Source organism: Rhinopithecus roxellana, chromosome 9, assembly GCF_007565055.1.
Source record: "Rhinopithecus roxellana isolate Shanxi Qingling chromosome 9, ASM756505v1, whole genome shotgun sequence".
NCBI classification, from domain to species: Eukaryota; Metazoa; Chordata; class Mammalia; order Primates; family Cercopithecidae; genus Rhinopithecus; species Rhinopithecus roxellana.
Genome location: NC_044557.1, coordinates 1,275,188 through 1,302,814, shown reverse-complemented (window position 1 = coordinate 1,302,814; position 27,627 = coordinate 1,275,188). Strand labels below are relative to the sequence as shown.

The window sequence follows — 27,627 nt, the reverse complement described above, 5'->3', positions numbered from 1 at the left end:
CATTCCCACCCTGCTTGGAGGGAAAGCCAGAAGGAACTGTAGGACAGCCCAGCAGTACCTGTGACTCATTCAGCTAAAACAGGATTGAGCAAGTTTAGCTAATCCTTTTCCCACATTTAACACCTGAAATGTGGACTAATTAAAACACCCGTCATTTTTGAAACGGGAAAATATATTGTGAATCACCTCGCTAGGCAGGATCCATGACTGCTGTATTTGCACAGTAGGGATTCATCATTCCCAAAGAACTGGGCTTCATTAGTGGGACATGGTGGGGCTTCTCTGATGGAGCAGAAGTTTAGAAAGCACTGTAGAATACATATTCTTGTTGTGAAGTGCTGGTGACATTCCTCATTTAGGTGATCCCAGACAGGACAGTTGAGTTTTACTTATTTTAACTGACTGCTGTCTAACCACAGCAAGTAAATCTAATTTTATCACCTACAGGCCGAAATACCTTTGGCCTTCTAACCACTCCCCAAGGGAAGAAAGCCCTTGGTCAGCTGCATGGCAGTCTATTATTTCAGTATTATTAATACTGAAAACACCAAACATAAATATCCTAATGTGATACTTGTTGCTGGGTAGCACAGGGATTATATCAGACCTTCACAACCCCTATGACTAATAAATAGTCTTGTGAAAGACAAACTGGCCAGAAACACACACACCCAACACAAACAAATGATTAAGGCTTAAACCCTTAATTATGCTTCCTAGCAAAAGGGTGGCTAATGAAAGCCATATGCGCTAGAAGAGTGGCTGCCTAGCAGATTGCTGCAGCCTCTGCAGGCCCAAGAGGGGGATGTCAGAAGCAGCCAAATCTTTCTGATTGCCAGTCTGTTTAACTCCCCATTTTCTCCAAGAAGCTTCATTATATCCAGAAAGATCTTTTGGGGAGTATATCCATCCCGTCTCATAAGGTACTTTGTTTCCAGGGTGCTGATTCTACTGGTGGATCATTCAGAAAGTTAATCAGGTGCTCCTAAAATGGTTTTTGGAACTTCCAAGTTCTTACTCAGAATTCCAAGCCATAGGAGACAGAGGTATCTAAGGTGCCAAGCTGATTCCATTGTGCAAAAAATTTCCCCTCTTAAGGGACGTACACATGAAACTAAAAAAACAACATGGTGGGGGGTGGGCTTTATACAAAGTTGAGTGGGGTGACAATGGCACAGAGGAAATGGGACTTCGCAATTATATTTTTATAAGGGGTCTGAACTTGGTCTCACTACTCACATCACCTGGAATGGTTACCAGGCCTCAAAGGACTGCCCCATGGGCTAAATGACTGATCCACTCTCTGAAGCCAGACAGAGAGTCTTAGCTGGGAGATCCTTTACAGATGCCACTGTTGAGGGCCGGAAGCTGGAGAGAGTGAGCTCCATCCTCAAGTAGTCCTTATGCTCCTTTTGAACTAGCCTTGCTGTTCTGGGCCGTCATTTGTGATTTGGCCTGGAGTGTCTAGGCGTAAAAACAAAAGGACTGTAGGCATTAGTTACAGACATGTAAGTTCTTAAGGAGTGAATGCCATTTTTGTTTTCTTAATCAAAATAGTGGCAGACCACAAAGTCAAATCTGAGATTATAATTTACCATGGTAATAAAAGATACAGGAGATTTACAAAAAACAAGGTCTGTGTGTGCCTTGGGATGCTTTTCTGGGCTTACCCCATATGTGTCTTAATAGATTGTCCTGCCAGCCGTGTCTTTGGTCCACAGGAGCCACTTCCCACTTCAGCTCTCCCACAACCTCCCCATTGTTTACTCTTCATGCCCTGTGCTCTTGCCCCAAATCCCTTCACCCAATTGGGAAGACTGGATGATAGATAATTTCTTATTTACGTGCATTTCTCCTGAAATTCAAGTTGCTTTCCAGCTAGTGTTTCCTGACATCAGAAGCCTGTGTAAAATACACAACACATGGAAACTATTTCTATCTGGCACATAAGAAAAAAAGGGTCTGCCTATATTGTAACTGGCTTCTAAGCATGTTTGAGTCTGACCCACAATTGTATTGGTTGTTTTTTGCTTTTGGATAGTTGAAGTAAAAAAACATGGTTATAAGATGACTAAAGTTCAGCCTACAATTTCCTGTTTGGACAACAGGAAGAATTGTGCAGTGTTTTGCAACAGGACTAATTCTAGATTCTCACTACCTTAAAGATAACTGGAGGGAGAGGGGTTTTCTTTTTCATTTATTAAAGATACTTACAGCTTCTTTAGGAGTGATGGATCCTTTAGGTAATGAAATAGGTGTTGATGGTGTTATGGGTGATGATGTAACTGGTGGCGGCTGTATAAAGTCTTCATCCTTAAACATCAGAACCAAGAGTTGGGTTACTGATTTAAAACAAAATCTGTATTAATCTACAGTCCACTACCTTGACTACCAGGAACTTGTCACAGCTACCTCATATCCTGGCACAGGATTCAAAAGGCAAAATCTGGAACCTAATTACATATAGCCAAATAATAAGCCTCCTCTTAGAAACAGATCGAACAGTACAATAAGTATTCCTTATTAAGGAACATTGTATTGAATTTCAGTTTCATTAAGGAGATTAAAACAGGAGAAATTGACCCATTGCTATTTTCACTTTTTAATTAACCAAATGGAAAATAACTGTCTAACCTTAGTTCCCTTCGGTTGAGGTGCAAGATCCACCATGTTCTCTTTAGATTCGGTGAAAGTAGGTAATTCCATAAGAATATCAGTCTTTGGAGCCTGGGGAGAGAAACATTTTATGTATCATAAGCTTTCTGCTCTTCCTAAAACCCAGAAACTTTTATAGTAGTCAATGCCTTTTTTAGCACAATTTGCTTTCCACTAAATCCCTAGCTTCCTCCTCCAGCTCCACCCTTTATGAGTAACATGAAATATGCCCCTGACATAGCAACTTAGTATTATTTCTCTTTGAGTTTTGAGTACTTTATATACAAAAGTTGCACTCGGATAGATTCTAGCATTTAAAGTAATCATTAGCAAACCACTGATGGTACTGGTCCTGCTGTCAGCCTAAAAAAAAAAAAAAAAGCAATTTCTCAATTATTTTTTTTCTTTTTTTCTTTTTTCTTTTTTTTTGAGATGGAGTCTTGCTCTGTCACCAAGGCTGGAGTACAGTGGCTCAATCTTGGCTCACTGCAACCTCCCTGTCGCGGGTTCAATCAGTTCTCCCTGCCTCAGCCTCCTGAGTAGCTGGGATTACAGGCGCCTACTACCATGCCTGGCTACTAATTTTTGTATTTTTAGTAGAGACGGTGTTTCGCCATGTTGGCCAGGCTGGTTTTGAACTCCTGACCTCAGGTGATCCGCCCGCCTCAGCCTCCCAAAGTGCTGTGATTACAGGCATGAGCCACCGCACCTGGTCTCAGTTATTTTCTAATAGCATTGATATAACTTGGTCTATGTTGCATCTTTTTCATTTTTAGCATCTAATAATAAATGATAAAATAGCCTGATTTACTAAAATGGTAAGCTCCTGTAATGCAAGGAAGATGGGGAGAGGAGTGGTATTATAGATTACGATAAGAATGGGGGTGGTGATAGAATAGCTAGCTAACCTATCTTTAGGAATTAGATTTGAAAAATATATCACTGTGCTTTGGAAGTTATTTGTGTACTTTGGAGGGATAAGGCTACATACATCCAAAATTACAGTATATTTGATGTCTCTGTTCTTCACAGAACCTAGCATGCTACTTGTTCTCATTTTGTATATATACATGGAGAATAGAAGTTTAAAAACATGGGTGGGAAAAAGCCAATAAATTGCTTAGGAGCTTATCATTTTGTCCTTAATTCCTTTCTCACCCACTCCAGAAAGCAATGTCTGGATAAAGAGCTGATGGCCCTCTAGAATAATTCTGAGAACCCAAATTTAGCTGAGACAGTGAGCTCCTCCAAGATTTCCTAGCCCCTGAGAGCAATCTAAGAATGACTATTGACTTTGGTCTGTCTCACATGAATGGTTCCTTGAGTTGGATAGAATAAGAACCCACTAGCCTGCCTTTTAGAACGTGGTCTATACTCTGAAACTGCTCCTAGTCTCCCTAGAGTTTTTCCTGGACAAATCCCAAAACCAGATTACTCTAGAAATATGAAAAGGGAAAGCAAGATGGTGTTTCCTGAAGTTGGGTTTTCATACTGGACTTCAGATAATTTTCCTTGGCTTGTCCAAGGAGTCAACAGCATAATTAAGATATAAAATGGCCCTCACTTAGTACTTGAACTAATCCCCTAAACCACAGTGTAGTATCTTCTACAAGAGTCTTTCCTTTCTTACTCATGTGGGGTTCTGAGTCAGACAGGAAGCCACCAGCTATAGAAGCGGGAGGCCCTTTCTGATGGGCCCGGAGCAAGATGCTATAGTGACTGGGCCAATCCTATGCTCTTCCCTACAACACCCGGAAGAAAAATGACTAAGGAAATGAGTTGAAGGGCATTCTAGATCAGCTCTTCAATGCTTAAAAACTAATAGGAATCTGGACAAATGAACAGCAAACATTCAGTCTAAAAGGAGAAAGCAACAGCAACACCCACACACACGTGTCTGCTAATGAAGATGAGATAGTTAAGGAAAAGGAATAAACTGCTCCTATTAGTAAAATTCTCAAACTGGGCTCAAAGGCAGTAGCAGCCTTAAGGCTGCAGGTAGTCTGAGTGGCTTCAGTTTTCTGTTTTTGTTTGAGATGGAGTTTCATTCTGTTGCCCAGGCTGGAGTGCAATGGCGTGATCTCATCTCACTGCAGCCTCCGCCTCCCAGGTTCAAGCAATACTGCCGCAGCCTCCCAAGTAGCTAGGATTACAGGCGCCCGCCACCATGCCCTGCTAATTTTTGTATGTTTAGTAGAGACGGGATTTCACCATGTTGGTCAGGCTGGTTTTGAACTCCTGACCTCAGGTGATCCACCTACCTCGGCCTCCCAAAGTGCTGAGATTACAGGCGTGAGCCACTGTGCCCGGCCTTTGTTTTGTTGTGGTTGGTTGGTTTTTCAGGAATTTTTAAAACATAAAGCCAGTTGGGCCAAATTCTAAAAGGCTAAAAGAAATGCCTGCTCTGACTGCAGGAGTACACCACGTGTTTATGGAGAGGCCTCAGCTGGATGGACGTTGAGGGTGCCCATGAGCCCAGTTACTCACCTCCCCGCTGAGTGGTATCTCAATAGGCTTGGGCTTCACATCTATCAGGTAGAAGGTGCGGGACAGGAGCAAAAGGGAAGGAGGGACGTTCTCCTTCAGATGGAGGTCCTGCCACTGGTGAACAGGAGGGGAACAACACGTGAGAATCACAGAACGCCAGAGCCGGAGTGATCCGCGGTGATCTACCGCCTCCCTCGCTGACACCTTCCCACCGCCCCCGCCCCTTCCGCCAAGCCGCTCAGGTGATGAGTAACGGCAGAACACGGACAGGGGCCCAGCCCTGGCTTCTGCACTGAGGGGGTACGCTGCCGACTCCTTCACTATGGTGGAATCACTCTCGGAGAATTCAATTAAACTGTCAACCCAGTCAAGTATCTTCTGGACAAAGTGTAGATAATGTGAAAGAATAAATCACAGGCTGAGCAACACAGGGCAACTCTGTCTCCACAAAAAAAATTTCTAATTATCTGGGTATAGTGGTACATGCCCGTGGTCCCAGCTAGGGAGGCTGAGGTGGGAGAATGGCTTGAGCCCAGGAATTTGAGGCTGCAGTGGCCTGTGTTAATGCCACTGCACTCCAGCCTGGGTGACAGAGTGAAACCCTGTCTTCTTAAGATCAGTAATATATGCACAAAAGATAAAATTCAAAAAGTACCATAAAAAAATATTCACAAAGCTTGTGCAGTGACCATGTCATAGCAACGTTCAAGAAATACATGATTTTAAGGATCTTTCTCTACAATGTGCTGTCTTCCAACCAGAGCTGGTCCGACATATGAGAGGAAAAAGTGACCTAACACGGTTTCCAAGCCATGGCTGGTATCCTAAGATTATCTGCACACTCTTCATGGCATTTTTTACAATGATGGGAATGAAATGTAATAGGAGTTACTCCTTTGTTTTAAAGCATGGATGCTCTTAAAATACAAATATGCTATCTGAGGAAAAATATTAAACATGGGTTAACACAGCGTGTGTTGGTTTGGGGCACTATTTGAAAAGCAGCCCCAGGTGGGCCACCAGGCAAAGTGGGGACCTCCAGACAGATTCACACAGATAACAGGCCTTGAACTGAAATTTTTGCCAGGACCCTTTACACTACGTGGAGTAGGTCAAAATTCGAAGGTGGCTCCAAGACACCTTGTCCCTGCAGCACCCACACTCTCTCCTAGTTATTCAACAGTATTCTAGGTGCTGTGTGAAGGGATTCTACAGGTGTAACTCAGGTCCCAAGTCGGTTGACCTTAAGATAGGGAGACTCTTTGGATGGGCCTCACCAATCACATGAGACCTTCAGTCTGGGGGCTAGAGGTCAAACACAGGGGAAATTGGAGATTTCAAGCACAAGGAAGCTCTGGCATATGAGTAGTTCTCTGATGTTGGCTTTGCAGATGAAGGAGGCCAAGAGGCAAGGAATACAGGTGGCCACTAGATGCTGAGAGTAGCCCTGGGCTCACAGCCAGCCGGGAAACAAAGACAGTCCAACAGCTGCAAGGAACTAGGTTCAGCCAACAACTGAATGAACTTGGAAGCAGGTCGTTTCCCACAGCCTCCAAAGGAAGACAGCCTGCACTTCTGACCTACCAACTGTGAGCTAATATACCGGTGTTGTTTTAAGCCACTAAGTTCATGGTCATTTTGTAGGCAGCAATGGAAAACTGATAGAGATCCCAATCAAAGTCAAAAATCAACCTAGTTCTGCAACATCCCACTGCTCAATGAAATAAGGCAAATTAGGTAAGATGGTTCACTTGCAAAGGAGAAATCACATAAGGAGGTCTGCATATTGTAGAAGAGAGTTCTAGGGAAGAGGACCCCGGAGGGGTGCTGCTACTTGCCTCCGTGAGCTGTTGTCGCAGTTGTTCCTCCGTGAGACCCAATGATCTCATCCCTCGGGCCCTACAGGCAGACTGTAGTTCTGATACACTCAATGCCCTCACCCCTTCTTTGGCAATTATCTGAAAGAAATGTAAGGGATGGAGTTGGAGCTTTTGATTCCAATTTTATGTAATCCCTAAATTCCAGTAAATCAGTGGAAAAAGAATTGGAGGCTTGGACACTTTGTACCTTGCACTGGCTGCTGCAGCAAAGGCATAGGGAGGTGGCAATTGAAATAACGGGAATCCTGCCAACAGGTATTAGCAATATTAGGGATATTTGCACAACTCCTCCCCAACATTCTGTCATCAGAGTAATTATTTCCCCTCTTGATCTGCATTTTGTCTGGTTGTGACATATCTACTTTTCTCTTCCGTGGCAGCTTTATGGTTCATTAGAAAAAAGTAGTTCACTTGAAAAGCTCACAATGTACCATTTGTTGCATGTCACTGTAGTGTTTTCCCCTGCTGTCCCCCCACCACCCCCAGAAATGGCCCTGACACACTGATCCACAAAACTCCCTCAGTAAATAACACAGTTTCTGCTTGGCGTAACCCAAAACTATGGTATTTCTGGGACCAGTATTGTTTATTGCAAAGCTCTAAGAGCAACAACTGAAATCTAAATGGGGCCAAAGGGATCATGCTTTCTCAGTTCTGGGAAACCTGCTCCCCTAGGCGGAATGCTTATGAAGCAGCTGATTCTGAGTCAAGAAACATTCCTTCCATTTTTTTCAAAAAGCCTAATTAGTAGTTATAGTCCAAGGGTGCCTTTCTTCTACAAGGTGTTGAGGCTCTGCTTTTCCTCCCAGCATTATGTTTTGCATACCAAGCCAACTACCCCTTCTTGGCAGGCCAATGCGCCCAGCAGAATATTGACTTTGGCACCAGCTTCCCGGTATAAGAGCACAAGTGTGGGAGCAGAGCTTTGTCAGGAATCTACTGAGCTGCTATTTCCTTCCCAGCAGGTCCTAACTGCTTTAGATGAGTCCCAGCTAAGACATCCAAATTACTAACTGCTTATGATGGCCTTCTCAATAAATGGGTAAGGGGATGACAACTCCTCAAATGAGTAATCAAGTTTCAAGTTGTCATGGTAATGGTGGTTTAAACCACTCATTTTGTCAGAACCCAACATGACCAGACCCAACGGAAAATACTGCACTTCCACCCAGGCGTGGTGGCTCACACCTGTCATCCCAGCACTTTGGGAGGCTGAGGCGAGCAGATCACTTGAGGTCAGGAGTTTGAGACCAACCTGACCAACATGGTGAAGCCCCGTCTCTATTAAAAATAGAAAAATTAGCTGGGTGTGGTGGTGCATGCCTGTAATCCCAGCTACTTGGGAGGCTGAGGTGGGAGAATCACTTGAACCCAGAAGGCAGAGGTTGCAATGAGCCAGGATTGCGCCACTGCAGCCTGGGCAACAGAGCAAGACTTCGTCTCAAAAACAAAAACAATACTGCACAGTTTGTCCCACAGGCACCCTAAGGTATCTCCCAAAAACTTGCTAATTCCCTAGAGCTATGGTTAAGCTCTTACTTCATCATCTGCTTTTATAGACTTCAGTTTCATCAGGAGCTGAAAGCGGAGCAGGTTGTTGGTTCCAAAAGTCTGCATTTCTAGCAGTTTGCAAAGGGCAACCAGCTGAGGGCGATCTAAGTGTTCCAGGGCCAGCTGGTCCTCAAATAGTTTGGAGAAGCGAACTATCTCCTTTGTGCTGGGCTTGTGGCCTGTCTGGACCTACGCAGTGGGACAAAGAGGCCAATTAAAATGTGTTTCCTACTTAATTTAACTTTCCCAATAGGCTATTTGAAAGAGACACCAAAGCATTTATGGGACTCTGTCTGACATCTGGAAATAGGTCTCGTGGTATAAAGAAAAGATATCCATCCGAAGTCAAACTACATCAGCTGAAAAATCAGGAGTTTGGAAGTTTGACTCTAAGTCTACTGTTCTTTCCAAGAAGTTATCAATGTCTTCAACATGCTGATTACTTAAGACAGGCTTTTCTGCAAACTACTATCAATGTTTATAATATTAAATGTTTACAATATTGTATGTTCATAATTTAGATATTTGCAATTCCAAAGATGGTGAACAGTTTGGGAAATCCATGATGACATGTGTTTTTCATATAACTCCCAACCCTGAAGTTGTTTGGCATTACATAAAAGATGGACACCTGCTTCACGTAGGATGACAGCTGTGTAGAGGCATCGCCCATCTTGGCTCTGTTCCTCCTTGCCATTTCTGTCATGGTTTCTTGAAGAAATTTTGCTAGTTCCAACTTTACAGCCATTTTCTTTTTCTGTTTTTCTTCCTTAATGGTAGAAGAATAAAAGTTACTCAATCCTTCATGAATGCAAATTGGTAGATAAAGATGGGAGAAAAACAACTGTCTCCTTGTTATTGCTCATCCCTACATCATGTAATAACATGATGCTCCGGCATAGCTGAATGGGTTTGTGAGACCAAAGCAAGTAAAAAGAAGCCTCCATTTGGAACTTGTCTCCTTACTTTTGTTTCTCACTAATACAATAATCATAAGCATTTGATAGATGCAAAATGTTCCCCCAATGGGAGGCTTTATCATTATTTAGAATGAGATACTATCTCTCTCTCTCTCTTTGAGATGAAATCCCACTCTGTTGCCCAGGCTGGGATGCAGTGGCACGATCTCGGCTCACCGCAACCTCCACCTCCTGGGCTCAAGCAATTCTCCTGCCTCAGCCTCCCGAATAGCTGGGATTACAGGTGCGTGCCACCACACCTGGCTAATTTTTTTTTTTTTTTTTTTTTTTTGAGATGGAGTTTCGCTCTGTCACCCAGGCTGGAGTGCAGAGGTACCATCTTGACTCACTGCAACCTCTGTCTCCCAGGTTCAAGCAATTCTCCTGCCTCAGCCTCCCAAATAGCTGGGATTACAGACACACGCTACCACACCGGGCTGATTTTTGTATTTTCAGTAGAGTAGGGATTTTCGCCATGTTGGCCAGGCTGGTCTTGAACTCCTGACCTCAAGTGATCTGCCCGTCTCAGCCTCCCAAAGTGCTGGGATTACAGGCTTGAGCTACGGCACCCAGACAAGAATGAGATGCTATCTCTTAACCTGGTGCAAACTATTCAGGCTGCCAGTTGAGCCAACTCCTTGTTTGAGTGGCCCTGGGTTTTGCTTTACAAACAAAAGAAAACTAGGAAATGGACTCTACACTAATGTAGCTTACAGTTTAATAGAAAACAGACATAAGTAATTACAATACAATGAGTTAAGTGCTCTAACAGACATGAACACAGCACTACACAAAAGAAAAGTAAATGGATACTCGTAGGACACTGTTGGCTGGTGTTTCTTAATCCTTGTTCATCATCAGAAATGTACTATGGTAGCATTTTCAAAATAACCACAGTCAGGACTCAGTGGTAAAGAAAAACAGGAATCTGTATATTTTTAAGTTGCCTAGGAGATTCTAATGATCAGCCAATCTTAAGAATCACTGATTTTTAGATGGATCGTAAAAGATATAACAACAACAACAAAATCACACAATAGCATGATCAGAACCCACTTAGTGGCCGGGTGAGGTGGCTTACACCTGTAATCCCAGCACTTTGGGAGACCGAGGCGGGTGGATCACCCGAGGTCAGGAGTTTGGGATCAGCCTGGCCTGTCATGGTGAAACCCTGTCTCTACTAAAAATACAAGAATTAGCCAGGCGTGGTGGCACATGCCTGTAATTCCAGCTACTCAGGAGGCTGAGGCAGGAGAATCACTTAAACCTCGGGGAAGGATGCAGTAAGCCGAGATTGCATTACTGCACTCCAGCCTGGGCAGCAGCGCAAGACTCTGTCAAAAGCAAACAAACAAACAAAACCCACTTAGCCATTTCATTCATCCATATCCTTCCATCCATCCATTTATTTATTGCACATCTACCATGTATTAGGTACTGGAGATAAAATGAACAATAACAGGTAAGAATTCTTGCCATCATGGAACTTTTAGTATAGTGGGAGAGACAAACATTAGTGACTAATGATAATACCATAATTCTTCACATTAATATAGAAGCATAATGGGTAAGCGCTATGAAAGAGAAATACATGGTGCTGTGATCTGATGTAAACAGAAAGCTCCTCTCTCCATGGAACAAAGCAAACAAGAATTTTCTGAGACGGTGGCCATGATGTAGACATATTTGTATGTTTCAGGGAATGAGTGGTGTTCAGGAAAGAGATAACATTTAGATAAATCACTTCCTCTACTCCCCCCATCTTCCTGAATTCACTAATACTTTCCTTGGAATGTTATGGCATTAATTCTAGATGCTGATTATTTTAAATGTAAGCAAATTAAACCATTGCCAGGCAGTCAAATATTGTAATTTGATTTTATCCTGTGAAGGTATCCCGAATTTGTCTTCAAAACTTTTTTTTTTTTTTAAAGATAGAATCTCACTCCGTCACCCAGGTTGGAATGCAGTGGCACGATCTTGGCTCTTGGCAACGTCTGCTTCCCAGGTTCAAGTGATTCTTCTGCCTCAGCCTCCGAAGTAGCTGAGACTACAGGCACGTGCCACCATGCCAGGCTATGTTTTGTATTTTTAGTAGACATGGGGTTTCACCATGTTGGCCAGGCTCGTACCAAGTTCCTGACCTCAAGTGACCCACCCACCTCAGCCTCCCAAAGTGCTGGGATTACAGACATGAGCCACCACGCCCAGCCTTCAAGACTTTATTCTTATTGTTAATTTCATAATGTATTCTCTGTCTTCTCTCTCTTGGGCTAGCATTCCAGCTGTTTCCCTTCCTTGGCTCTACCCTCTGCAGCCCCTCCTGCAGCAAAATTATTCTTCCAAAACACAGATCCAATCATGTCATCCACCCAGCTACCCTGCTTCAAACGTTCTGTTTCCATTATTCACCATGGTCAAAGGGAAAGCCTAAATTCTTAAGCTGGTGGATGCCTTCCAACCTGACCCCAACACATCACTTTGTCTGTTTCCTGTCGTTGACGCCCTGGAACTGCCTACTTCAACCACAAATAACCAACCAGCGGTCTCTGATTACATCATACTCTCTTATGCCACTGAGCCATGTTAAATGCTATTCCTTTTATCCAGAATACCTTTGGTAAAATCCCACTTACTCTTTAAGTCTCAGTTCCAAAGTTACCTTTTCTGTGAAAAATTTCCCAATCTTACTGATTTAAAAGTTGTCCTTAAAATTAGCTGGGCATCTGTAATCTCAGCTACTCAGGAGGCTGAGACAGGAGAATTGCTTGAATCTGGGAGGCGGAGGTTGCGGTGAGCCAAGATTGTGCCACTGCACTCCAGCCCAGGTGATGGTGAGAGACTTCGTCTCAAAAAAAAAAAAGTTGCACTTTTTGTCTTCTCATAATGTTTTGTTCACACCTTCTTACCATATGCTATCTACGCTGTCTAGTAGAGTGGCACAGAAAGGGGAGAAGGAAGGAGCTGCCTCTGTTTTCTCGCCTGCAGAGTAACTGCCACACTCAATGAAGGCTCCCTCTTCTCAGGGGCTGCTGAACAGGTCTGTTGTGCTGACTAAATCATACCTACTATTCCACTAGTCAATGCAGTAACAGTGGATTTCTGTTTTCTTTATTCTTTTATTTTTAAACAGGATCTCACTCTTGCACTGCCTGGCTGGAGTGCAGTGCAGTGGCATGATCTCAGTTCACTGCAGCCTCAACCTCCTGGGCTCAAGCAATCCTCCCGCCTCAGCCTCCCAAGTAGCTGGGAATACAGGTGCATGCTACCACATCTGGCTAATTTGTTTTACATTAAAAAAAATTTTTTTTTTTAGAGACAGGGGTCTCGCTATATTGCTCAGGCTGGTCTTGAACTCCTGGGCTTAAACAGTCCTCCCACCTCGGCCTCCCAAAATGCTGGGATTACAAGGATGAGCCACTGCATCCAGCCTGTTCTCTTTATTCTTTTGACTGTTAAAATCAAGTTAGAATTTGGTGGAGAAGAGAAAATCTTTTCAACAAATGGTCTTGGAAAAGCTAGATATCCACATACAAAAAAGAGAGAAATGAATCTATATACTGACATTACAGTTTTCATAAAAATTAACTCAGCCTGGAGCAGTGGCTCACGTCTGTTATCCCAGCATTTTGGGAGGCCGAGGTGGGTGGATCACCTGAGGTCAGGAGTTCGAGACCAGCCTAGCCAACATGGGAAAATCCTGGCTCTACTAAAAATACAAAAATTAGCTGGGTGTAGTGGCACATGCCTGTAATCCCAGCTACTCAGGAGGCTGAGCAAGGAGAATTGCTTGAACCCAGGAGGCAGAGGTTGCAGGGAGCCGAGATCGCACCATTGCATTCCAGCCTGGGCGACACAGCAAGGCTCTATCTCAAAAAAATAAATAAATAATAAATTAATTAATTAAATGGATCACAGACGTAAATGTAAGACAGAAAACTATAAACCTTCTAGAATAAAATAGGAGAAAAATGTAGGTGACCTTCAGTTTGGCAATTAAGTTTTTAGCTACAACACCAAAAGCATGAGTCATGAAAGAAAAAAACTGATAAGCTGGATGTCATTAATGTTAAAAGCACTTGCTCTGTGAAATACATGGTTAAGGGAATGAAAAGATAAGCCACAGAGTAGAAGAAAACATCTGCATATTATATCTGATAAAGGACTTTTACCCAAAATATACAAAGAACTCAAAATAACAATCAGAAAAAAAAAAAAAAAATTAAAAAGTCAACCAAAGGGCCAGATGCAGTGGCTCACGCCTGTAACCCCAGCACTTTGGGAGGCTGAGGTGTGCGGATCACGTGAGGTCAGGAGATCAAGACCAGCCTGGCCAACATGGTGAAACCCTGTCTCCACTAAAAATACAAAAATTGGCTGGGCGCGGTGTGGACACCTTTAATTCCAGCTACTCGAGAGGCTGAGGCAGGAGAATCACTTGAACCCGGGAAGCAGAGGTTGCCGTGAGCTGAGATTGCACCACTGCACTCCAGCCTGGGTGACAGAGCAAGACTTCTTTTCAAAAAAGAAAACAAAGTCAACCAAAGATCTAAACAGACACCTCCCCAAAGAAGATACACAAATGGTAAATAAGCACAGGAAAGATACTCAACATCATGTGACATCAGGAGATTGCAAATCAAAACAGTGAGATACCACACTACATACCTATTTCGTGGCTAATGTCTAGAGCACTGACAACATCAAATGCTGGTACTCTCATTCTTTGCTGGTAAGAATATGGAACAATACAGCCACTTCAGAAGACAGTTTAGCAATTTCTTAAAAGCTAAACATAGTCTTACCATACGATCCACCAATTACTCTCCTAGGTATTTACCCCAATGAATTGAAAGCTTACATCCACACAAAAACCTGTACATAAGTGTTTATAGCAGTTTTATTCATCATTGCCAAAACCTGGAAGCAATCGAGGTGTCCTTTCATAGGAGAATGGATAAACAAACTGTGGTACAGCCATACAATGGACTATCATTCAGTGATAAAAAGAATTGAGCCATGAAAAGAACTTGAAATGCATATTGCTAGGTGAAAGAAGCCAATCTAAAATGGCTACACACTGTATGATCCCAAGTACATGACATTTTGGAAAAGGCAAAACTACAGAGACAATAAAAAAGATCAGAGGCTGCCATGGGTTGGGGGAGGAAGGGAGAGGGACAAATAGGTGGAGCATGGAGTTTTTTTTTTTTTTTTTTTTTTTTTTTTTGAGACAGGGTCTCCCTCTGTCACTCAGGCTGGAGTGCAGTGGCACTATCATAGGTCATTGCAGCCTCGACCTCCTGGGCTCAAGCGTTCCTCTTGCTTCAGCTTCCCAAGGAGCTGGGACTACAGCATGAGCTACCATGCCCAACTAATTTTTGCATTTTTTGTAGAAATGGGGTCTCACTATGATGCCCAGGTTGGTCTCAAACTCCTGGGCTCAGATGATCCACCTGCCTCAACCTCCCAAAGTGCTGGAATTACAGATGTAAGCCACTGTGCCTGGCCCACAGGGGATTTTTAGAGCAGTGAAACTATTCTGTATGATACTGTGACGGTGGATACATGAAGTTATGCATTTGCAAAGCCCACAGAACTGCTTCAACATAAAGAGTGAACCCAGCCGGGCGCGGTGGCTCAAGCCTGAAGCCTGTAATCCCAGCACTTTGGGAGGCCGAGACGGGTGGATCACGAGGTCAGGAGATCAAGACCATCCTGGCTAACATGGTGAAACCCCGTCTCTACTAAAAAATACAAAAAACTAGCCAGGCAAGGTGGCGGCCGCCTGTAGTCCCAGCTACTCCGGAGGCTGAGGCAGGAGAATGGTGTGAACCCAGGAGGCAGAGCTTGCAGTGAGCTGAGATCCGGCCACTGCACTCCAGCCTGGGGGACAGAGCGAGACTCCGTCTCTAAAAAAAAAAAAAAGAGTGAACCCTAAAGTATGAGCTTTAATAATAACATATCAATATTGGTTTTTTAATCATTACCAATATAGCACACTAACGCAAGATATTAATTACATGAGAAATTGTGATGGGGTGGGGTGGGGAGAAGTAGTACTTTCTGCCCAATTTTTCTGTAAACCTAAAAACTCCTCTAATAAAGTTTATTAAATTTTATTAAAGTTAAAAAATCCTACATACCTTTTTGGATTCACTTTCAAAAGTTGATGGCAACATCTCTGGGAAGAGTTTCAGAAACACTGGTAATAAGAATTCCATGAAGGGTACAATTATGAACACCATAAATGGAACGAGGCGGAAGAAATCAACACAAGTTCTCAACAGCTATAGAATTAAATGCATATGCAATATTCATTATTTTAGGGCATGCCAAAAACAAAAATCAAAAACAAAACCAAAAAAACCCTGTCTTGGTTCATTTTCTTTCTTTTAAGAGATAGTGTCTTGCTATGTTGCCCTGTGTGGCCTCAAACTCCTGGGTTCAAGCAATCCTCCCACCTCAGCCTCCCAAGGAGCTAGGATTATAGGCCTATGGGCCATGCTCAGCTTGGTTCTTAAAGTGTTAAAAACCCAAGACAGGTTTTCTGCAGCTGTTTATAAAAATGAAAAGGCAGAGTTTTCCTGTTTACCATAGCTCTGAAGCAATTTTTATGGGATATCTTAAAGGAAGTCTATGACAATAAAAATATTATTGGCATCTCCTAGACTTCATCTATGTTAGAGGGTCCATACTTTAATAGCATTGTATCACTTAAAAGTGTTTTTTTTGTTTGTTTGTGTTTTTGCAGCGGTGTCTCACTCCAGGCTGGAGTACAGTGGCACGATCTCGGCTCACTGCAACCTCCGCCTCCCAAGTTCAAGCCATTCTCCTGCCTCAGCCTCCTGGGTAGCTGGGACTACAGGCACGTGCCACCATGCCCGGCTAATTTTTGTATTTTTTTTAGTAGACAAGGGTTTCACTGTGTTGGCCAGTCTGGTCTCAAACTCCTGACCTCAAGTGATCTGCCCACTTTGGCCTCCCAAAGTGCTGGGATTACAGGTGTGAGCCATCGTGCCCAGCCAAAATTGGGTTTTATTTTTTATTTTTATTTTTTTTGAGACGGAGTCTCGCTCTGCCGCCCAGGCTGGAGTGCAGTGGCCGGATCTCAGCTCACTGCAAGCTCCGCCTTCCGGGTTTACGCCATTCTCCTGCCTCAGCCTCCCCAGTAGCTGGGACTACAGGCGCCTGCCACCTCGCCCGGCTAGTTTTTTGTATTTTTTAGTAGAGACAGGGTTTCACTGGGTTAGCCAGGATGGTCTCGATCTCCTGACGTTGTGATCCGCCCGTCTCGGCCTCCCAAAGTGCTGGGATTACAGGCTTGAGCCACCGCGCCCGGCCAAAATTGGGTTTTAAAATGCATCTGCTTAATATATTAACAACAGTTGAAACATGAAGCCTCTCAACTTCTTGGAAAAATTTAAAAAACATAACCATTCTACAAATGTGTACATGTACCCCTGAACCGTTAAAAAATAAAAAATAAAAGTTTTTTAAAAAACTGTTCTACAGGAAAATATATAACAAATTCCAGAATACTGACTAAAGTTGTACAGTAAGTCAATTGCAGACAAGAAACTGGTTCTCACCAGCAGTTGTTATTCCTACTCTGGGATTTTTAAGATGAAGTTTACATTGAATTTAAATAGTTGAATTCCCAAATAGTTCATTTTAATTTCACATTTTCTTTCTCAAATATGATTCTTGCCTACCCTTCGTCTCTCTCGTCTGGTCAGGACCTGTCCATGCAACAGCCTCCAAACCATTCTGGCAGCAACTTTGGCATCAATCCAAAGTAAGTAGAATCCATTGTAAAAATATTTAAGTTCATCCATGATTTTTTGTCTATAAGATTGTTCGCCTTCTTTAATCTTCGTGCCAGTTTCTTTTGTGGCCTGAGGGCTCGTCACCTGTGGATGTTTTGGGGCTTGCTCCAGCTGAGGTTTGCCAGGAACCTCTCGCAGCCAGCAAGTGGATGTGTGTAGCTTTTGTATTAGTCTAGTTCCTGGGTGAAGTACTGTATTGCCTGGCTGACTAGGATCCGAGTACTTCTTGCTCTCATAGTTCTTCATACATGTCTTATTTAAATGGGAATCTGGCAAGTGAAGAAATGCACATGATGGGGAATAAGAAGAGCAGGTAGGATGGACAAAATGGCTAGGGAATCTGGAATAAAAAGCAACATTCTCTGAGTTAAGTACATACTATTACAAAGCACACACTATCATAAAGCACAAACTATTAAATAAATAGATAGTACATCCGGTCAAAATACAACAGCTTTTTTTTTTTTTTCCTTCACTCCCATTGCCCAGGCTGGAGTGCAGTTGCACGATCTCAGCTCACTACAACCTATGACACCTGGGCTCAAGCGATTCTCCTGCCTCAGCCTTCTTAGTAGCTAGGATTACAGCCACAGACCACCACGCCCGGCTAATTTTTGTATTTTTAGTAGAGATGGGGTTTCACCACATTGGCCAGGCTAGTCTCAAACTTCTGACCTCAGGTGATCCGCCTGCCTTGGCCTCCTTAAGTTCTGGAATTATAGGCATGAGCCACCATGCCTGGCCAAGGAATATTGTTTCAAAGACACATTTGATGGTCACTGTAGGAATTAACCAGTCACATAATACTGCCTTACCTATGCAGTGTCTTTGAACTCCTCAACTTACAGCTGAAATACCCTTCACCTAAATTCTTCAAGAACATTAGGGCTGGCCGCGGTGGCTCATGTCTGTAATCCCAGCACTTTGGGAGGCCAAGGCAGGTGGATCACCTGAGGTCATGAGTTCGAGACCAGCCTGGCCAACATGGTGAAACCAAGTCCCTACTAAAAATACAAAAATTAGCCGGGTATGGTGTCATGCACCTGTAATCCCAGCTGCTAGGGAGGCTGAGGCAGGAGAATTGCTTGAACCCAGGAGGTGAAGGTTGCAGTGAGACAAGACTATGCCACTGCACTCCAGCCTGGGCAACAAAGTGAGACTCCGTCTCAAAAAAAACAAAAAACGAAAAACAAAAAAACCACACAATTAGAATTGGGCACCCCAATTAAGGGTCTCTACCTTCTGGTATTGCAACAGCCCAGGGTTTGCAGTTAAACTATCATATCAGATTGTTTGAAAATAAAAATATGGGCCACACATGGTGGCTCATGCCTGTAATCCCAGCACTTTGGGAGGCCGAGGGGGGCGGATCACGAAATCAAGAGATCGAGACCATCCTGGCCAACATGGTGAAACCCGTCTACTAAAAATACAAAAATTAGCTGGGCATGGTGGAGTGCACCTGTAGTCCCAGCTACTCGGGAGGCTGAAGCAGGAGAATTTCTTGAACCCAGGAAGCGGAGGCTGCAGTGAGCTGAGATTGCGCCACTGTACTCCAGCCTGGTGACAGACCGAGACTCTGTCTCACAAAAAAAACAAAAAACAATAAACAATAAAACAAAAATAAACAAACAAAAAATTTGTCTTGGTTCTTTCTTTTTTTCTTTTTTTTGAGACAGAGTCTCACGCTGTTGCCCAGGCTGGAGCACAGTGGCGCGATCTTGACTCACTGTAACCTCCGCCTCCTGGGTTCAAACGATTCTCCTGCCTCAGCCTCCCGAGTATCTGGGAATACAGGCGCCCGCCACCACACCTGGCTAATCTTTACATTTTTAGTAGAGACGGGATTTCACCATGTTGGCAAGGCTGGTTTCGAACTCCTGACCTCAAGTGATCTGCCTGCCTCGGCCTCCCAAAGTGCTGGGATTACAGGCGTGAGCCATCACACCTGGCTCTTTTTTTTTTTTTCTTTTTGTTTAAGAGACAGACTCTTGCTGTGTTGCCCAGGCTGGCCTCAAACCCCTGGGCTCAAGCAATCCTCCCACCTCAGCCTCCTAAGGAGCTGAGATTACAGGCACATGCACCATGCCTGGTTTAGTTCTTAAGGTGTTAAAAACCCAGGCTGGAGTAGAGTGGTGTGATCACAGCTCACTGCAGCCTCGACCTCCCAGGCTCAGCATCCTGAGTAGCTAGGACTACAGGCCCACACCACCACGCCCAGCTAGTTTTAAAAAATTTCGTAGAGATGAGGTCTCACTATGTTATCCAGGCTGTTCTTTTTTTTTGAGACGGAGTCTCGCTCTGTTGCCCAGACTAGAGTGCAGTGGTGCGATCTCGGCTCACTGCAACCTCCGCCTCCCAGGTTCTCCTGCTTTAGCCTCCTGAGTAGCTGGGACTATAGGTGCGTGCCACCACGTCCAGCTAATTTTTGTATTTTTAGTAGAGATGGGGTTTCACCACGTTGGCCAGGATGGTCTCAATCTTTTGACCTTGTGATCCGCCCACCTCGGCCTCCCAAAGTGTTGGGATTACAGGTGTGAGCCTGGCCCCAGGCTATTCTTGAACTCTTGGGCTCAGGCTATCTTCCTGTCTAGGCTTCCAAAAGTGCTGAGATTATAGGTGTGAGCCACTGCAGCCAGCCTCAGACTATTTTTGAAGGATGCCAAGATAAAATACTCTTTGAATGGCCAAAAGGGGAAAAGTAAGTGCTCAGTGAATAGTCTTTATTTATTCTCAGTGAATAAATAAATGGTGGCAGGGCAGTGTGGCTCATGCCTGTAATCCCAGCAGTTTGGGAGGCTAAGGCAGGTGGATCACTTGAGGTCAGGAGTTCAAGACCAGCCTGGCCAACATGGAGAAACCCTGTCTCTACAAAAATACAAAAAAATTAGCTGGGTGGGCATGGTGGTGCACGCCTGTAATCCCAGCTACTCGGGAGTCTGAGACAGGAGAACCACTTGAACCCAGGAGGCAGAGGTTGCAAGGAGCCACGATCGTGCCATTGCACTCCAGCCTGGGCAATAGAGTGACACTTCATCTCAAAAAAAAAAAAAAAAAGGTAACAGACCGTAATGGGACACAAATATGCCCTAAGACTGGCTGTTCATCAACCATTTTACTTGCTTTACATCTAAGGGCCTCACATGATGTTCATCAATTACAGAGATGTCACTCTAAAACCATTATATCTTCTGGCTGGGCATGGTGGCTCATGCCTATAATCCCAGCACTTTGGGAAACCCAGGCTGGCGGATTACCTGAGGTCAGGAGTTCAAGACCAGCCTGGCCAACATGGCGAAACCCCATCTGTACTAAATATACAAAAATTAGTGGGGCATGGTGGTGCATGTCTGTAATCCCAGCTACTTATAAGACTGAGGCAGGAAAATCTCTTGAACCTGGGAGGTGGAGGCTGCAGTGAGCCAAGATATCATGCCACTGCACTCCAGCCTGGGCAACAGAGTGATACTCCATCCCAAAAAAAGAAAAAAGAAAAAAAAAAACTACATCTTCTTCTTTTTTTTTTTTTTTTTTTTTTTTTTTTTTTTTTTGAGGTGGATTTTCACTCTTGTTGCCCAAGCTGGAGTACAGTGGTCCAGTCTTGGCTCACTGCAACCTCCACCTCCCGAGTTCAAGCGATTCTCCTGTCTCAGCCTCCCAAGTAGCTGGGATTATAGGCTCCTGCCACCATGCCAGCTAATTTTTGTAGTTTTAGTAGAGACAGGGTTTCACCATATTGGTCAGGCTGGTCTCGAACTCCTGACCTCAGGCAGTGCCCTCGCCTTGGCCTCCCAAAGTGCTGGGATTACAGGTGTGAGCCACTGCACCCGGCCTCCAAGAAACTTTTAACTGTGTACTAAACCAATCCTTTTACACATATCCTTTCCATCTAGAAGGATGAAGTTCAGGCCAGGTGAGGTGACTCACGCCTGTAATCCCAGCACTTTGGGAGGCTGAGGCAGGAAGATCACCTGAGGTCAGGAGTTCCAGATCAGCCTGGTCAACATGGTGAAACCTTGTCTCTATTAAAAATACAAAGATCAGCCGGAGGTGGTGGCAAACACCTGTAATCCCAGCTACTTGGGAGGCTGAGGCAGGAGAGTAGCTTGAACCTGGGAGGCAGAGGTTGCAGTGAGCCAAGATTGTGCCATTGAACTCCAGCCTGGGTGACAGAGTGCGACTCCATCTCAAAAAATAAAAATAAAAATAAAAATAAATAAATAAATTTACAAAAAAAAAGAAGAATTAAGTTCATATTGGGGGGTAACTCCAATGCTTACCTTGTTCGAACAATAGCTAAGACTGAATTATAACTGTAGAAGGCCATATTTATTTTTGTCTCAAGTAGTTAACATAGGGACCTAGGCAAAAGGAGTAAGTAAACAATTTAGTACTTTAAAAACACATCAATTAAAAGACATCAGGATTTTAGTGTTTTTAACTATTGCAAAGGTAGAACATTTGCATAGTTAAGATACAAAATCTCCTTCAAGCTAATTTCCAACAATCAGATATTTTCTTAGCTCTGGACTTGAGAATGGTACCTTGAGATTCCAACAAATGGTAATGATCTCTAAGATGATGTCGCTCATGAAGATGGTACGGTCTTCAGAGATATTTTGATTTCTGGTCAATAGTATCTAGTAGTGCAACTTCAATGATTGCCAAGTACTTAAAAAGTAGAGCAATATATACCTATTTGTAGCCTTAAAATATAGGTAGAAAGTGGATATCCTGAGTTTCTTTTCAGTTAGCATTGTTCTATGTTTAGGCAAGCTGTACCAAACCCTGAAGATTGGAAGTACCCACTAATCTATGTAGCAGTGGATGAAGGTAGACATGGAACCTACTAATCGCTCAAGTGGAGGTAAAACTGTTTCCCTTGCTAGTGATTCTCCAGAGCGCAAACTGAGCTTTGAACCTGTAGATAACCTTCACCAAAACCCTTCTCCATCCAGGGGCGCTTTTCTGCTAAGGGTCGCGAGGAGCGGCAGAAGAGCTAGCATCTCCCAATGGCAGCTTTGCTCTCTTGAGGCTGGAAAAGGAGTTCCAGGGCCTCTCCTGAATAGAAACCTCAGCCACAGAGCTGACATTTTGAACAGGGGCTCGAAACCTCTGGACCCACACTAACGGTGGGTGGCGTTTCGCGGGCGGGAGACGACACCTGAGGCGGCGGTTAATCCGCTCGGGCCCCGGCGCTCCCGGGCGGCGGACACCACTAGCACTCGCATTGGCACTGCCCCACGCCCGCTGCTGCCGGACTCCCTCGACTTTGCTCATCACCCCACGGGAGCAAAACGCGCCCTCGGCTTCCTCGCCTGGCGGTTTCGGCGCCCGTGCTGTGTGCGCGGCCTGCATGCGGCAAGGTCTGGGGGTTATGCTTTGGTTTTTTGGTGCGGGGGTGGGACAGGCACTGGAACGACGACCCTCGTGGATGATCGGGGTTGTTGGAAATGAAGCCGAGGAGAAGCAGGGCCTGGGACTGAAAGGACTGAGCGCGCTGTGCGGGGGAGGAGAGGCCGAGCTTCAGGGTTCGCACTGTGCTGGGGACTGGCGGGGATGAGGTCGTGGGCGGAGGAGAGCGTGGTGGGAACTGGAAGCGGTCAGGAAGCCTGGATCGGGCGCTGATGAAAGGAGCAGGATGAGAGGAGCAGGATGCGGACGGAGCGGGCTCCGGAGGAAAAACAGGCATGCGAGGCCCACCAGGTCGCGGCTTGAGGGCTGGGCCTGCCCACCCCTACCTCCTCGGCCGGGCTCCGCGGAACGGCAGCCTAGGTCCTCCCAGTTCTTTCCCCGGACCCCCAAGCTAGAAGGGCCAGAAGCCAAGTCTCTACGGCTCCGCCTCTTTCCTTGCCCCTGATGTCACTCTGAGTGACGACATCACCAACCAATAAGCTCTCAAGTTCTGGGGAGGGTGGGAGTCCTTCACCTTAGCAGCCCAGGAAGCCGCAAAGCCGCGTTCCCATTGCCGAAGTGACTTCTTTGTGGGGCTTGGTTTAAGGAGCGTTGGTGCTGGGGGGCCCTAGGGTAACGTTTTTCTGCCAGTCCACACTCTGCAGGCAGTGGTTAACGCCCGAGGAAACCCTTGATTGAAGACTAAACAGGCTCTTACCCTACTGACAGAGTAATAGGTCTGACAGTTGCCATGGTAACCATCTCGGAGTCATGAATGACATCACTTTGATGTATTCTCCCTCGGCCCCTGCAACTCCGGAACTGCCTAAGGGGCGCGGAGAGGACTTGATGGTGCCGCAGAAAGGGCGGGAATTGGAAGGAGCGCATTCCTTTCCAGAGGCCGGAATACTGTGAAATCTTCATATGGAAATCTGTATTCTTCTAAAAATATTTGCTTCCTCAATGTTCCTTTAACAAGTGTTGTTTGTGATTAATAGTTTGTGTAGAAATCTCAACATATAAAATATATGTTATAGTAGCTGTGAAATGACAGACACTATAGGTTTGAGGGCACTTCAGTTCCTAGGATGGCCAACTGAGCCATCTTGGGAAAATGAAAGATCCAGAAATATTCTCGTTCCCCGGTTATCTTTTCCCATCCATTTTATCTGGCTCCAGAAGAAAGATTTAAAAAAAATTTTTTTTAGGCCGGGTGCGGTGGCTCACGCCTGTAATCCCAGCACTTTGGGAGGCCGAGGCAGGCGGATCACAAGGTCGGGAGATACAAAACATCTTGGCCAACATGGTGAAACCCTGTCCCTACTAAAAAAATACAAAAATTAGCCGGGCGTGGTGGCGTGCCCCTGTAGTTCCGGTTACTCTGGAGGCTGAGGCAGGAGAATCGCTTGAACCCGGGAGGCGGGGTTGCAGTGAGTCGAGATCGCGCCACTGCACTCCAGCCTGGGCAACAAGAGCGAGACTCCGTCTCAAAAAAAAAAATTTTTTTTTTTCTTAGTGGCTCTACTCGACCACCATACAGCAAGGAATCGCTTTCTCACGGAAAATACGTCTCCTAACATGTGAGCTGACCACTGACTTTACTCATCTGGGCTACATATTTTTAAGAATGGAAGATGGCGGTATTAAACGTCAGTAAAAAATGCAGACTGCTTTTAATCCACAAAGGATTTTTCAGCTAATAACCAAATAGATCAACTGTTAAACAGGCAAAACTTTTCAGTTTGGCCACTAGAGGTCTCTTTGTGCATGTCTGATGTTCAACTTTGCACATAAAGGTTTCACTTCACGTTCTGTTTACCAGAATTAAAATCTACAAAGCTTTGGACTCTACTTTTCCCTCACTGAAAATTCCTGGTGGTCAAATTTTGAGTTCTAGAAGGTAGATGTAGTTTTCATACTAATTTCATAAATTAATCGTTGCACTACCATGTATTGGTACTTTTCTGGAAGAGATCGTAAAGGATGCAAATATATTTTCAGTTCCCTGGGAGACATTTTATACGGGGAAATATTCTTATTCATGCATTGTATTCACTTACAACCAGGCACAGTGAATATTATTAAGTATTCATAAACCAGATGAACGACTCCATGCCCAGTATTTGAAAAATGAGCTAGGTTTTCTACCATGGCCATATGTCAGCAATCCCATCCTAAAAAGTGAAGGGCTAAGAACCCTTCTTATTGAAATCTGTTTGTTCAAAGTAATGTCCGTCTTCCCTAGTTATGAGACTTCGCAATTTCTTTGACTTTCACGGTAACAGATTTATCATGTAAGGAATTTCTGTATATAATCTTCAGAAGAGAAATTTTTTAAAAAATATTTTTTCCTCCATGACTCTGGCCCTGAGAACTGTGTTAGATTGCTGTCTTTTTTTTGTTTTGTTTTGTTTTTTGATTTTTGTTTTTTTTTTTTTTTTGAGACGGAGTCTCGCTCTGCCGCCCAGGCTGGAGTGCAGTGGCCGGATCTCAGCTCACTGCAAGCCCCGCCTCCTGGGTTTACGCCATTCTCCTGCCTCAGCCTCCCGAGTAGCTGGGACTACAGGAGCCCACCACGTCGCCCGGCTAGTTTTTTGTATTTTTTAGTAGAGACGGGGTTTCACCGTGTTAGCCAGGATGGTCTCGATCTCCTGACCTCGTGATCCACCCGTCTCGGCCTCCCAAAGTGCTGGGATTACAGGCTTGAGCCACCGCGCCCGGCCTAGATTGCTGTCTTAATGAGTTCCTCGCTCATTTTCTATGGCGAAGAGTAATCATCGTCTAAACCTCAGAAGATGTTAGATACTGAAAATGTAAACTATTATTTTTAATGGCCATTTTCCTACATATGCCACCAGATCAAATATTACTAACTGTATTTTGTAATGCTTTTCAGGAAAAGACTATGCATCTACTTCACATAACTCCAATTTTAAACTCTTGGTGTCAGCATAGCTATTAGAAACAGGCTAATATAAGATCCCTGGGGACAATTTACTAGCTTCTCTTCAAGGGAGAAACCCAGGTGCCAGCTGAAGGCAACAGTTTATCAACAAAGCAAGGAAGACACAGGAGGAAGAAAACGAAGAATGGAAGTAGAAAGGCTCATAGAAAAAAAAAAGATTAATTTAATCCCTCTTTCCTGGAGATAGAATTAAGCTAGACTTGGTGGCCCGCTTTGGCCATCTGTGTTTTAAAATGGCATATCACAAATAAAAAGTATGCTTTTACTGATAGCTTTAACCTGTGGTACTACTTAAAGCATACGTTTAAAAATATTTAATTATTAATAGTAATGGGAATATTTATTTATTTATTTATTTATTTATTTATTTATTTATTTTTGAGACGTAGTCTGGCCCAGGCTGGAGTGAAGTGGCACGATCTTGGCTTACTGCAAGCTCCGCCTCCGGGTTCACGCCATTCTCCTGCCTCAGCCTCCTGAGTAGCTGGGACTACAGGCGCCCGCCACCACGCCCAACTAATTTTTTGTATTTTTAGTAGAGATGGGGTTTCACCGTCTTAGCCAGGATGGTCTCGATTTCCTGACCTCGTGATCCGCCTGCCTCGGCCTCCCAAAGTGCTGGGATTACAGGCGTGAGCCACCGCGCCCGGCCAAAACTGACAATTCTCAGTATCACCCTTAGTATTATTAACCGGGTTACGTTTAAAAAAAAAAAAAAAAACTAGTTCATAATTAGTGCCCTTTTAAATAACTGATCTGTAGGAATCTTTTAATCTCCTTAAGTGATAAAGAGAACAGACATCTAATTTCTTGTAATAGTACCAAAGACATCCAGCACTATAACGTCTACAGAGAGTATGACGTCTAGCGGTAAAACGGCTTTATTCTCAGAACAGAGAGTATCGGTTTCCTCATACGCTTGCTGCCTGTGTTTCCTTTTTACGTTCCCGTCTCTGTGCTGTAACCTTCTAAATCCTTATCACCAGGCCCCAGGAAATATCACCTGGTCGGCACACTCCTGCAGGGCTAGAGCACTGTGCACACACTTAACCTTCCATTGTTTTCCATACGTTTCCTAGGATGCGGGGGGCTAAAGGATGACGGAGAGTTGCCTCCCGGTTCCTCCTCTCGTTCTTATCTGGGCCGTGTAGGACAAATGTACCTCATGTCCCTCGATGCGAAGGTCTGGCCGCTAGCAGCCGCGGCCCCCGGCACGTGACGGTCACGGAGCCTTCGCGGTCTCCCGCGGCTGGGGGGCACCCGGGGATGCGGCCGGCGCTGACGTCGTCCTCCCGGTTACCCACAAGCCTCCGGGTCGCAGCCGGGCAGGAAGAGGCGCGCGGGGCCGGCGCCTGCCGGGGAGGTCGGGGCGCTCCCTCAGCGAGCCGGCGCCGCCGGCCCGGCCTCCTACTGCTTGCAACCGGGGAAGGCGGACCCTCTGACAATTCAGCCGGGGCTGAGAGGGAGACCGACGCCAAGGCGGTCTTGCATCGCCCCCGGCTTTCCAGATGCAGACCCTCCTGGAATGGGAGCCCTTCCCTGACAGCTGTAGGACTGGAGACTGCCGAGGGGTCGCCTGGACTGCCCCGCCCTCGCGCGGTCACCCACCGGGGACCGTGCGACGGTCGCTCCTAACCCCAGAAGCTAGAGAGCCGAGTCACTCTGAGGAGCGCCATATGGCGCTAGTTGCGCGCTGTTCTTTAATCAGCCACACTGAACGCGCCGAGCCCTGTTTTACCTCCCGGGCCCCACCTTTCCACGCCTCCTCCGGCTTCCCGGGGTGTTTTGTGTGTCATTCTCCCACGTACCGTCCCTCGACCCTCTTGCCCAGTCTCCCTAGTCTTCCAGACGCTAGCGGCCGCGGGCGTTCCTGGTTCGCGCTCCCGCCCCCTCCGCCCCGCTGACTC

At 45.0% G+C, this 27,627-nt stretch overlaps 1 protein-coding gene across 4 annotated transcripts; it reads right to left on the bottom strand.

Annotated features, from left to right (window-relative positions):
- Window positions 1-154: 154 nt before the first annotated feature.
- On the bottom strand, window positions 155-27,603 carry LETM2 (leucine zipper and EF-hand containing transmembrane protein 2). Of its 4 annotated transcripts, XM_030937453.1 has the most exons (12): window positions 26,883-26,961; window positions 23,065-23,724; window positions 21,642-21,722; window positions 17,248-17,701; window positions 15,679-15,822; window positions 9,205-9,342; window positions 8,562-8,762; window positions 6,981-7,100; window positions 5,143-5,256; window positions 2,635-2,727; window positions 2,215-2,313; window positions 155-1,464 (listed from the first exon to the last, which is right to left on the bottom strand). In XM_030937453.1, the coding sequence occupies exons 3-12, from the start codon at window positions 21,686-21,688 to the stop codon at window positions 1,402-1,404; spliced, it is 1,473 nt and encodes a 490-aa protein (XP_030793313.1). In that variant the 5' UTR covers window positions 21,689-21,722; window positions 23,065-23,724; window positions 26,883-26,961; the 3' UTR covers window positions 155-1,401. The 4 variants fall into 4 exon arrangements, with proteins under 4 accessions (XP_030793313.1, XP_030793316.1, XP_030793315.1 ...); XM_030937456.1 differs by lacking the exons at window positions 23,065-23,724; window positions 26,883-26,961 and adding an exon at window positions 27,529-27,603; XM_030937455.1 differs by lacking the exons at window positions 23,065-23,724; window positions 26,883-26,961 and adding an exon at window positions 27,473-27,590.
- Between the last annotated feature and the right edge of the window lie 24 nt (window positions 27,604-27,627).